General features: G+C 42.2%; 1 protein-coding gene across 4 annotated transcripts in view; it reads right to left on the bottom strand.

Moving 5' to 3' along the window:
- LOC116740661 (ubiquinol-cytochrome-c reductase complex assembly factor 1) overlaps positions 1 to 13,611 on the bottom strand; it is a 92,845-nt gene that overhangs the window by 51,121 nt on the left and 28,113 nt on the right. For all 4 annotated transcript variants that reach the window (XM_032606459.1, XM_032606461.1, XM_032606458.1 and 1 more), the window contains exon 6: positions 6,322 to 6,379. In XM_032606459.1, the coding sequence (XP_032462350.1) occupies positions 6,322 to 6,379 (58 nt within the window). The remainder of the gene's footprint in view (positions 1 to 6,321; positions 6,380 to 13,611) is intronic.

Genomic DNA, 13,611 nt, shown 5'->3' with positions numbered 1-13,611 from the left:
TGTCACTCTGGCTGCTATGAAGGAATCCCAAAGGGACACTCACACAGCTTGTTTGCCTTACTCCGCCACCGGCTGGGGCCAAGAAAGCAGAGCTGACACGGCCACACTCAAGTCTCAGCAGTGTGCTAATGAATGAGTTTATTTATTTGTGAGCTGGCACGCTGACCCTTTCCTGGGGCTGTGTGCACGGCTATCTCCACATGGTTTCCTAAACTCCCTCCCCACCAAGCCTACCCTTTATGTGGGGAGCATGGGGGCCACAGGACAGTCTGTGGGCAAACAGACAAGTGGGGCAAGGCACTTCCCTAAGCCATCTCACCTGACAGAGAGCCTCCTCCAAGAGCTACACCTGGCCTGTGGCCTGCCTGTCAGATCCAATATAACGAACAAGCTCCTGGGGAGCAGGTACCAGTGCTCTTAGGTTGTGCAATGTTGGTAAAATGATGCTGCATAGGCATTTGGTTTGGGAAAAAAGCTACGTGTGTGTGTGTGTGTGTGTGTGTGTGGTTTAAAGAGAGTGACTCTGGCTGGGGGAGGCAGAGAGAGGATGTGCACATGGCCCGGGCTCACCATATACAGCAGGTCTGGAGCTGCTGGAATCCAGCATGAGCTCGAAAGCCCTACAGCTACATCAGAACTGCTGTGGTGGTGTTAAAGAGCCCTCTTGAAAAGGCCAGGAGTGTCTGCCAGGGCAGTTCTCTGGCTGGACTGAGACTGGACCCAGTCTGTTTTCCAACCCCTTCCGTCTCCATACTTTACTTCTTTCTCTTCGTTCCCAGAGGCTTCTTCCCTTAGGCTTATAAAAATGTTCTAGTGTTTCCTCATCTTAAAACAAAAAACAAATAACAAAATGCTTCCCCACTCCATCCTGTTTCTTCCTCTAGTGATCATCCTCTCATCTTTCTTTCTCACTTAGGACATCTTAAAAAGTAGTTTACAATTAATTCTTCCTCTCCTAATAACTCCTCAAGACCCCATGTCCTCTAGTTCTAGACCCCAGAGGGCCAATGCAACTACTTTCTTTGACTATCCCCAGGCTGCCTGCCTTCCCTGTGCTCCATAAGATCTGTATGTCTGCTTATCAAACACGGCCCTTGGCACCCTGTACTATTTTCAGGTTTACTTGTTGCCTCTCCCAGGACACAGACAGTGAGTGCTAAGAAACACAGTTGCTGGTCGGTGGTATGCAGTTCAAATTCAGGGCCACAGACTCCCATCCCACAACCACCGAAAGGGGACAATCACACAGGAAGCAAAGTGTTGCAGAAGGAGCAGTTCGCAGAGTCAGTTTTGGATTTGGGTCTTGGATCCTCCATTACTGATAAAGAGGCCTGTGAAAAATCCTTTAAAATTGCCAAGGTCATCTCCCCATTTGTAAAATGAGGGAGCTGGACTAGATCTGCGGTTTTTAAACTGTGCTCTGAGTTTCCAGGGAGCTACGTAAGGGTCCCTTACCAGTGGGCGTGTTGGGAAGACCTGAAGTGAGGTCATTCCCACTTCTTCAACCCAATTAGCAATCCTTTTATCTATTCATACACTGTGGCTGAGCATAAAACCTCATTTATAAAAAGGGCTCTGCTGGTAAAAAGATGGAAAACCATGAGGTCCCACTGCCTGCAATGTTTTTTCATCCACTCTTTGACTTGCTAACTTCTACTCATTATTCAGGGGTCAGTTTAAATGTCATCTCTTCAGTGAAGCCCTCCCTGAGTGAGCCACACCCCCTCAACTAAGTTATGTATCCCTCTTCCCCCACAGAGCCCTGTCACTTACTCTCACAGCACCCATCCCAGTTGTATTTTATTAATGATTTCTTCCAGGTTTTTCTCCCACACCCTCAGCCCTATGAGGGCAGGGAACAAATCTGCTGCATACCGTAGGTTCAATTAGAAAACAAATGCTGTAATTTTATGGATTTATGTTTAAGAATAAGCAGGTACTTAACTAAGTAATAAATAGTATTACTAATATTAAATATTATTCATACTAATAAATAATTATTTAATTAGATACGTCAGTAGTTTTAGTTACCAATGAGGAAAGCAACCTAAAGCAACTCGAAGTTAGCCAGACCCATACTGGAATTTCCTCTCTACCATGCACTAACTAGCTCTGTGGCCAAGCTCTCTGACGGCTCTCAGTCTTTGATCTCTCATGTAAACAGGAATAAAGCAGTTATAAGAATGTGTGAGATAATATAAGTAAATAATTTTTAAAATAGTACTGTAAGGGACCCAGTAGTTATTATATTTATGATATACCTGACTTTAAAATAATTTTTAAAAATACAAACTGCATTTTCCTCTCCACTCTACCTCCATCATAGGCATATTCTAATTTTATTTGTTCCATTCCATTTTCTAAAATTAATTTCTGTATCTATAACGTACTAGTGTTCATGACAAATTTTAAAATGGGGGTCTCTGCAAATCTATTAATACTTAGAACACCAACATAAATTCTACCTACATATATCTCACCCCCCAGGGAAACTTAAGTAGGTGCAGAGCTTTTGCCACTAACAGGCAGTGGCCCCAAACCTTCCAACTGCCATAGGAGCCAAGTCAGATCTGAGGCCATAAATTATTTAATCAACATTTATTGAGCTGAAGAAATACCTCATTTTCATATCTCTCCAAAAGGAAAATAAATATAATTCTTGGCCTCAATAAATTCACCATCCACAAGGAAGATTGATACATATACGATAAAATATAAAAATGTTATGTGACGAGTGCTATAAGAGAGGTATCAAAAATATTAAAGGAACTCAGAAGAGGAACTAACTCTGCCTTCAGAGGGAAGGGAAGGCTTCAAAGCAGAGATATCTGAGTTGGATATTGAACAAAAAATAGGCGTTTGTCAGGTGGAGAGGAAGGAGAAGGACTTTCTAGGCAGAAGAAAGCTTTGTGCAGAAGACCTGAAATTGCTATTACATAGTTTAATTTTTTCTTGCAGGGGAGGGAGTGACGGTGGTAGTGGTACCTAGAACGGCACCAGATGAGAGTGGTAAAGGTGGCATATTTGGTGGGATATGAATGCCATGCTAGGAAACATACTTTATCCTGAGAACAATGGAGAATATTAAGGAGAGAGTGTGTGTATACTAATCCAATTTGTATTGAGAAGACCGATGGCACAGGAAGAGGGAAGTTGGAGACCAAACACCAGTTTTCAGGTACTGTTACTTGTAACCCAGTGAAATCAATTTAGCGGGTGACATCTTGAATTTCTGTTTTAAATGAATTCAAATGGAGTAGAAAATATCAGAGATCACCTGACATTGTAAGGATAAGTTTTATAAAACTTTTGTGTCAGATGCATGTGTGTGTTCTGGATTGCAAGGTAAAATGCATTTGTTGCTATGGGTCATGGTCAAAAAAGTTTCAGATGGTGAAACTGGTGCCTGACCAGATGAAGGGAGTGAGGGAAAAGTCAAGGAGCCTTCCCAGGTTTCTGGTGTGGGTACCTGAATGGATCACAATGCCACTGTCCCAGACAGGGAACAAAGGAGGAGGCTGGCTTTTATCAAGTCCACATGGGAATGCTGGAAACCCCACACAGCAACCTCTCTCAGCATTTTCTCAGTAGCCATGGTGAATACTAATCTTGTTCAGCAAAGACAAAGGACACATAGTCACCGAAGCTGCAAGCTCACAAGAATACACAACTGATAAGGGCCTTCTAGGAACTGGAGGGGTCCCAGTCCTAAATCCCAATACACATAAAAACTTGGGAACCAGAGAAAGCAGACAGGATAAGGGAAACATCAACACCTCTTCCAGGGAACTAACAGGATATGAGAAATCCTGTCTCTATTCTGAGAACCAACAGGGAGTCATCACCCTTGGGAACCTAAGCAAGCTTTCTGTAAAGTCCACTGCCAGGGTATTCTAGTTTTGTGGGGTTTTTTTTTTTCACGGTGGGGGGCGGGGATTCTACTTTTATGACTGCTTTCTAAGCCTCCCCACCTCTCCCTCACACTACCACCCACAGGAGGTATTTCAACCCTGCACATCCCTAGCAAGTCCACTGAGCCCTGTAATACTGGATTTGGTGATCCCTCAGTTACCCTCCTGGAGCTTCGGGCTAAGAAAACAGGACTTAGAAGAGCATAGCTTTTCTGCAGACTCGGGGTGGATCCCTTATTCCCTCTAAGAATCCTATCCCCTGGAAGAGAGTTTCCCCAATTCTTCTTGGAGGATCATAGCACAATTGGACACTAAAGTAACTTCCTGGTGACCCTTTCCACTACATTCCTCCACAAACCAGCCCTGAGTGCTTCAGACAACTTGGCTGCCCTCAAATACTCCATGTTCTTGTACATGTTCTATGTTTTGCTCCTAATAATTCCCTCAACTCAAATGCCCTTTTCTCTGACAGAAATTCTACTCACCCTTCATGGTACATCTCAAATGTCACCTCTACCACAGAGCAACTCTTTATCCAATACATACTCCCTCATACACCAAATTTGGATTTAGTCACACCTCCTTATCCTTTCATAGTATCTGCTTATGCCTTGGGCACAGCACTTTTTTCATTGCCATCCATTACAGGCAATTGTACTGTGCCTGTTTTCCACTCGACTAATTTTCTTGAAGGTGCACACCATGTCATATCCTACTCTCCAGTGCCCCCCAGTCCTTAACACAATACGAGTTTGCTGATTCATCCCACCGAAGCCCGCAGATCATGAGAACCAAGGAGGAAGGTTGGAGGGGACACCAAGCATAGACAGGCCTCCCTCCCCCTACTTAACTGGTGGTGGTACTCCCCACTCCTCTGAGAAATTAAACCAACCTCAGCAAGGAAGGCTCAGCAGGCACATTTGGAAATGGTGGCTAACTGGAAAGAACTACAAGTAGTTTCAAGGTTCTCCCAGCTGCTAGTAGTCAGGTATTGATGTTGGGATGTGGTCACAAGGATTATATTTTTTATTTTGCCATCCACTCCATCTAACACTCTGATACCTCTGGCTATTGGGCAATAAAGAGTCTTTCATTCTGACTCTGAATATTATCTTTGAGCTCCTCTGGGAACAGCCTAGCCTCCTCTCATCCCTCCCACCTTTCCAGTGAGTAATTCCACAGGGCCACCTCTGCAATCCTCTCCTCTTGAAAAAGTAGTTTTCCTCTCAGTACATCCAGCTGCCCTCCCTGAACCTTTTCCTAACCATCGCCATTCAGACAGAAGGTGGTTGGCCTTCTTAGCTGCCTGACTAAAAGACATGGCACATTTCAAGGGTTTTGATAGTTGCAGCTTCCTCTGTGATCCTACAGGCACTACTTACTCAGATTTATTATAGAACTTAGCCAGTCCAATTTATAACTGACTATTATATATGTCTTATCTCCCTCACTAGACTGTGAGCCTCCTGACATAGCTTACTAACTGCCCAGGACACAGTGTACACTCAACAAACTACCGGCTTAGGAAAAAACAACATGAACTGCCACCTTAGGCCCCTTAGCCAATCTCACTGACTATGTGAGTTCAGAAGAAATATTTCAGAGGTGATCAAAACCAAAAAGTCTTTATATAGTAGTCAGTCCTGTGATGCAAAGCTCAGCTGAAGGCAGTCTCAAACAAGGGTCCTTTTGACAGGGCAACCATTCCCCACGTTCCTCAGATACTACGGTCAAAGTAGTAAACTTAGTTCTCCAGAATTTACTTTCCCAAGATCTGGCAGTTCAATAAATAGTCCCCAGCCCCCACTTCAACGTCTCTCCTATATCCTTCTGACCTTTAATACTGTGTAACATTAGATGAAAAATTGATTTTTTTGGCTACTTAATTTGCAGCTGAAGAAAAAATACACTGTTTAAGGTGTTAAATATTTTTACATGCAACGAAACTGGCATGAATCTAACCTGTATGCACATTTTAGAGGTACAGGCGTAAATGTCAGTGCTATAATTTGTTATAGGTTTCTGATGACCAGCAATGAAAATGACCACGGATGCTCACAATTCAAACCACTTTTACGTAAATGTGAACTTTCCTAAAACAGCGAAGGGAAAGAACTTTCCACCCAAGCTCATAGGGTCTCTTACAGATACTGATAGCATTGTTCACTGGGTTAGGTGTTCTTTGAGAAAATCCTACAAATATTAGTTTCTTTCTGGGACTATGCTTTGACCTTTAATAAAAAAATGTGCTACAAGACACCAGTTATTAAAATGAAAGGAACAGCTTTTAATGCCTGAACAACTGCGATTTCATATAATCAGCCCTGCTGAAGGCTATACCTTAACAAGTCAGCAGTGTTTTAAAAAAAAAAAAAAACATTTGGTGACTTCACTTAAATTGCTCACTTACCAGACATGAAGTAGAGTTATAAGAAACCATGAATTGAATGTATCAGGCATCTGACACCCTAGAAAATAACAATAAAGTATAAATATGTGAAGGTTTAGAAGAGGCATATGGACTATATTTGAAATATCGGTAGGAATTTGTTCAACTAAAATATATGGTAATCACAGTGCTCTCTCATTATGCTATCACAGAGGAGGCCAATGGAACCACAAGGCAAGCCCATGGGTTGATAAAGCACTGAATGCAGTCAGACAAACAGGCTTCTAGTTACAGCCCTGTTACCACCTTGCTGTGTGGACTTGGGAAAGTCACTTCTCTTCTCTGAGCCTCAGTTTTCTCACTTTGTATAATGTGGCCTGGACGATCTTTATAATTCCTTCCAACTCTGATTCAATGTTATTTTCCCCTCCTGGTCTCCAATTCTTCTGGAAAGATAGGCAGACACCACCTTACCTACCCCACTTAACTAGAGGCTTTTTTTCACTTGAGCCCTGCTGAGAAATCTAAGTTCTTCTTGTCCATCTCCCTTTCCTGTTTTCTTTCTCTAAGGTGACCCAGTGGGTATGCTAAATGATTCAACCAAAATAAATGATCAGAAGAAAGAAGCAGGACTCTAGGGAGTTACAATTGAATAAGAAAGCAGATAATATCTAATGAAAGGTTGTTCATCACCCCCAGGAATGACAAACCTGGTAGCGTTTCTCCTCGGTTTAAGAAACCAAAATTCAGCTCAGGGCTTAGACATCCAAGCGTCTCAATTCTCAGATCTCTAAGAAATGCCTCTGGCTGGATGAGGGGTCCCCCTCAGAATATGCCCTCTTTATTACACGGCAGGGAGAAAGCTGGAGCAAGAGGATAAAGAAAAAAGAGAGGGCTTCCCTGGTGGTGCAGTGGTTAGGAATCCGCCTGCCAATGCAGGGGATATGGGTTCGAGCCCTGGTCCGGGAAGATCCCACATGCCACGGAGCAACTAAGCCCATGCACCACAACTACTGAGCCTGCACTCTAGAGCCCGCGAGCCACAACTACTGAGCCCGCATGCCGCAACTACTGAAGCCTGCGAGCCTAGAGCCCGTGCTCCACAACAAGAGAAGCCACCGCAATGAGAAGCCCACGCACCACAATGAAGAGTGGCCCCCGCTCGCCACAACTAGAGAAAGCCCGCGTGCAACAGTGAAAACCCAACGCAGCCAAAAATAAATAAAAACAAATAAATTTATATCAATAAATAAGAGAATCAGTGGGAAACTTGGGCCCTTAGAGTAGAATCTGTCCTTTGGAGTAATGACTCAAGAAGGAAGTAGTATCTTCTGCCTTTCAGCAAATGAAGTATACAATGTACTAAATGATAACAAATAGGGGCCACTAAGATAGAAAACACAGAGCAGGACCCCTGTGAGGTACACTAACAACGCCAATAATAATAAAGAGCTGTAATTCATTGTGTGCTTACTATGTGTCAGAAATAATAGGTACCTTACAAGCATTAGTTCAATGACTCCTCCTAACATTCCTAAGAGGTGGGTATTGATATTATCCGCATTTGACAGGTGAGAAAACTGACTTAGAGAGACCATGACAATTGCCCAAGGTCACACAGCTATGAAATGAGATATCTGGGATCAAATTCAGATCTGCTTGATTCCATACACTGTTGGCTTAATCGCTAACTGCCTCTCTAATACTAGTATCAGAAACTAACATTCACTAAGGGTCCATACTTCCTGTCAGGTCCACCGTTAGTCATGTCAATACATTATCTCACTTAATCCTCACTTTAACCCTGAGGGAAGGCATTATAAGCCTCATTCTAGAGATAAAGAAACAGGGCTCGAAAAGGCTAAGTAACATGCAGGCAGCCACAATATTAACAAGCTAGTGGCTGGGCTGGGATTTCAGTCCAGGTCTGTCACAAAATGACACCAAAATATGCTGGTGAGCTTACTGGGAGGTGCCCAGCAGCTGTCAAGTGGACTTCCTCTTGGAGCCCAGCAGGAGGGAGGTGAAGGCTAGCCTGGCTAGCCATTCAGCTATTAAGACACATGCCATCTGAGAGTGGGCCAACCACCCTCCACCTAGAACAAGAATAGCCATGAGAAACTCTCAAGCCCGGATCTAAAGTTGGGTCTTTTTTGGATGCTAGAACAAAACATTAAAAAGAAAAGTTTTCTTGGAAGTCTGTCTTTCAATCTGGAAAATGAAATTTGGCTGCTTCTAAAGGACAATCTGTTCAGTTGCTACCTCTACATCAAAGCTTCCCAGCAGCCTCCAGGAGCCTTTCCAATTTTCTCAAAGAGGGAATCAGTTCTTCGGCTGGAAAGCACAGACAGACAGACAGGCCAGCAACTGGACTTGGGTCACAATTTTCCCTCTGGGGGTCAGCTCAGGGCTGAGGATGGGAAAAAAGCTGGCATATGACTGACTCCCTGTACCCACTGGGGTCAGAACAGAAACCCACGGGGTAAAGCCCTAAAAAACAAGACCGCTGAAAGTTTGACTGTGAGCAACTCAACAACACAGCAGACTCTTTAGCTTCATGAAATGTCTTTAAACACTTCAAAGTTAAAACCTGCTATAGGGTCTTGCCATGATCACACTCTTGCTCCAGTACACACTCAGTGCACTATTTTCTGAGGCTAGGTACTTTCCTCCTCAACATCAAGTTGGATAAAATTAAATAATTCATTACTATTATGGAGCAGCAGTATTAACATAGTTGTTTGTTTAACGCAGACACCAGGGTCAGATATCCTGATTCAAAACCTTAACTCTAGGGCTTCCCTGGTGGCGCAGTGGTTGGGAATCCGCCTGCTGATGCAGGGGACACGGGTTCGTGCCCCAGTCTGGGAAAATCCCACATGCCGCGGAGCAGCTGGGCCCGTGAGCCATGGCCGCTGAGCCTGCGCATCCGGAGCCTGTGCTCCGCAACAGGAGAGGCCACAACAGTGAGAGGCCTGCGTACCGCAAAAACAAACAAACAAAAAAAAACCTTAACTCTACCTCTTACTTGGTATATGACTCTGGGCAAAGTTACTTTACCTCTCAGTGCCTCAGTTTTCTTCTCTGTAAAAATGGGAAAACAAGAGAACCTACCTTACAGGATTCTTGTGAGGATTAAATGAGATAAGGCCTGTAGAACATTTAACAAAGTAGTTAGTATTTAATAGGTACTCAATAAATATTCACTATTGATTTTTAGTTAATTGTTTAAACACTAGGGTTTAAATTATCTTTGAAAAAACTCACTATTTAAGACTGCATCAATAAAATGATGAACCTCAATCTTTTTTTTCTTCAAGTTTTAAAAAATATATTTATCATATACTTACACAAAATTGATATATTTGATACCTGAGTATTAGTAGCAGAAAGAAAGGTAGAACCTCAATTTTATTAACTCAAAATTTATTCACTAAGGAGCCTCCTCTCCAAAGTATGAACTCTTAAGGGCTAAAAACAAAGCAGTCTGCAGACAACAGTGTGGTATTAAACACAAGCTTTACTGATTGGCTGGACGCCTCTGCCCCTAAGTGCTCTTCATAACAGAAATGATCTCCAAAAGACCAGTTAGCAAACACTGTGTGCTCACAGAGGGTACACTCATTTATGACACAATGACATCATCAGAACATCTTGGAAACAAGAGTTGGCTCTTAAGGTATCTCACCAGTCAGAATCCCCAATATCTAGGTCTCTGGATCAAGACGTCTGAACACTTTGGCTCTGAGATGACAGAGTATCTATAACTTTGGCATTTTGTGAGGGCCTGTCCAAGAGGCTGATAGGCATATTGTTTACTGAGTAAAGAAACTCAATCTTCATAAAATATAACTGGTCTCACTTTTGTTAGAAGAGTGAGAATGACACTGACCAGCTACCTGGGACTCTCTATCCTTTTAAAAAGCTACTGAATTCTCAGGACTCTAAAAGTCAAGCCCTAAAAGACCAAAAATCCAAGGGAGCAATAGCCACTTTAAAGATGTAATCTTAGAAAGCAATATATCTATACACATTCTCTTCTTTTACCCCAAACCTGTCTGGCCTACTCTTTAGAATCCAAGGTGCAAGAAAGTCAGGCTCATTATTTTACAGATATTCTTTTTTTTTTTTTTTTTTCATTTTCACTGAGAATTTTATTGAACACATATTTACCCTTTTGTTCCACTACCTTGCCATTTTTCAGGCAACTCATAATACCATCTTCCCAAAACTTTTCATCTTTTTGAGCAAAGGACTGTTCCAGGTGCCTTTTACAGTCTTCCAGGGAATTGAAAATTTTTTCTGTTAAGAGAATTTTGTAAAGACCAAAATAAATGGAAATCTGAAAGTGCAGTATCTGGTGAATACGGCGGATGAATCAGAACTTCCCAGCCAAGATATAACAGTTTTTGCCTGGTCATCAAAGAAACATGCGGTCTTGTGGTATCCTGATGGAAGACTATGCATTTTCTGTTTACTAATTCCGGACGCTGCTTTCAGTTGGTCTAAATGGGAGCAGTATTTGTTGGAATTAATCGTTTTGTTTTCCAGAAGGAGCTCATAATAGAGGACTCCCTTCCAATTTCACCATATACACATCACCTTCTTTGGATGAAGACCGGCCTTTGGTGTGGTTGCTAGCGGTTCATTTCGCTTGCCCCACGATCTCTTCTGTTCCACATTATTGTACAGTATCCATCTTTCATCACCCGTCACAATTGGTTTTAAAAATGGAACCTTTTCTTTACATTTAAGTAGAGAATCGCATGTGGAAATATGGTCAAGAAGGTTTGTTTTTTTTTTCTGCTTAACTCGGGGGTCCCCAACCCCCAGGCCGCGGATTGGTAACGGTGCGCAGCCTGTTAGGAACCAGGCCGCACAGCAGGAGGTGCGCGGCAGGCAAGCTAGTGAAGCTTCATCTGCCGCTCTCCATCGCTCCCCATTGCCCACATTACAGCCTGAACCATCCCCGCCGCCGCCCCCCACCCCTCACCCCCGTCCATCTGTGGAAAAACTGTCTTCCACGAAACCGGTCCCTGGTGCCAAAACGGTTGGGGACTGCTGGCTTAACTTATGTGGAACCCAAACATCAAAGCGATTGACATAACCAAGCTGGTGCAAATGATTTTCAACACTTGATCTGTATATTTTGAGTATGTCGGCTATCTCCGCGTGGTATAATGTTGATTGTTCTCAGTGAATGTCTCAATTTGATCGCTATCACCTTCAACTGGTCTACCAGACTGTGGAGCATCGTCCAGCAAGAAACTTCACAAACCACTTTTGACATGTTCGATCAGTCACAGCACCTTCTCCATACACTGCACAAATCTTTTTTTGCATTTCAGTTGCATTTTTACCTTTCTTGAAATAATAAAGCATAATATGCTGAAAATGTTGCTTTTTTTTTCCATCTTCAATATTAAAATGGCCACACAAAAATTCACCAATTTTGATAAGTTTTTCTTAAATGCACGCTGGTGTAACAGCTGTCACAATACAATCTAACAAAATTGTTTTGAACGAAGTTAAAGACAACTAAATGCTACTAGAGCCAGCTTACAGGAAAACCGAATGAACTTTTTGGCTAACCCAAGCTTCATAAAGAAGAGGCCCATGAAAGCACAGCACTCTCTCACCCTCCTGGAATTTAGGCTTCAGGCCATGCTTCAGAGCCATTTGTAAGCGATTCACAGCCGCCACCACCTTCTCCTACCTCCCCCGACTATAGCCCCCTACTCTCTATCCCACCCAACTCCACGTCAGACGTGCCGTCAGGAACCGCCATCTCTACATCCTGGGCCGGATTTACCAGCACCCGCTACAGATATTCTTTATCTGCCTCTAAATGGTACTTTTCAGACTTGCTCCCTTTTTTATTCACTGGCCACAGTTTGGAACCACTTTGGTTTGATTCTGAAATTTAATCTAACCACAAATGACAAAGATGGACCACAATGGAGCATAACACAAAGGAACATGATATAGGTCTAAAAGGTAATTCTCAAAGTGAGTCTTAGAAAACCTGAAGTAAGAGTGGTGTCACTGAAAAATGTGACATCAGATAACTACTTCAAAGGGCAAGGCTAGGACAAAGCTCACTGAGATGTACACACTCTAATATACATAAACATCAGCTCACAATACTAACAGAACATCTCACAGAGGTAGGTCTCATTTAAAAACTATAAAATAGGGCTTCCCTGGTGGCGCAGTGGTTAAGAATCCGCCTGCCAATGCAGGGGACACAGGTTCGAGCCCTGGTCCAAGAAGATCCCACATGCCATGGAGCAACTAAGCCCGTGCACCATAACTACTGAGCCTGCGCTCTAGAGCTCGCATGCTACAACTACTGAGCCTGCGTGCCACAACTACTGAAGCCCACGCGCCTAGAGCCCGTGCTCCACAACAAGAGAAGCCACCACAATGAGAAGGCTGCGTGCCACAACGAAGAGTAGCCCCCACTCGCCACAGCTAGAGAAAGCCTGTGTGCAGCAACGAAGACCCAACGCAGCCAAAAATAATAATAAATAAAAAATTTTTAAGTAAAAAAAAAACTGTAAAATACAAAAAATTATAAAACACAAAAATATTACAATTTCTATTTTGCAGTTATTTTCATTCACAGGCAATATGTTATAGTAGAAAAATTCCTGGATTTTAAGACAGATGACACAGGATCAAGGCTTGACTAAGCAACCTTGGGCAAATCACTTAGCCTTTTTATAAGTTTCAGTTGTTTATGAAAACAAAAGAAAAATGAAAATAAGAATACAAGCCCTTCCGGTCTCATATGTTTTGTAATTCCTAAATGAGACAAAAGTAAAAGCATACCATGTAAGTGTGAATTATTAAAATATAATAGTTAATAATTTTAATGAACTTTTATTTTTATAAGTAGTTTACAACAGATTATAAATTGAAGCATGATATATTAATTTAAACATGTAATAATAGTCTCATTATTCAAGAATCTTCAATAATGAGGATTAGCTAAACAAAGATAGCTAGTAAACATCCTTTCAAAATAATTATAAAAAGTTTATGAGTTATTTAATATTAAATAGATGTGTAGGATGAGGTTTTAAAAAGATCTGATGAAAAATACTTGAGCACATGGATTCAAGAAACCACTTAAGAAAAATCCAGCTTCTAATATTAATAGTCTCTTCATCAGGTAGAGAAAGATTATTTTCTCCTTTCAGACTAATTTCCCCTAAAGTAAGAAATTGTTAGAGATTAAAAAAGAAGGAGGAAAGTTTTCTTTCCTGACTATGAGTAAATAAGAAATGGAAGGAAGGTGGATACTAA

The sequence above is a fragment of the Phocoena sinus genome, chromosome 15 (genome assembly GCF_008692025.1).
Source record: "Phocoena sinus isolate mPhoSin1 chromosome 15, mPhoSin1.pri, whole genome shotgun sequence".
Lineage (NCBI taxonomy): Eukaryota > Metazoa > Chordata > Mammalia > Artiodactyla > Phocoenidae > Phocoena > Phocoena sinus.
This window is presented reverse-complemented; position numbering and strand designations above follow the sequence as displayed.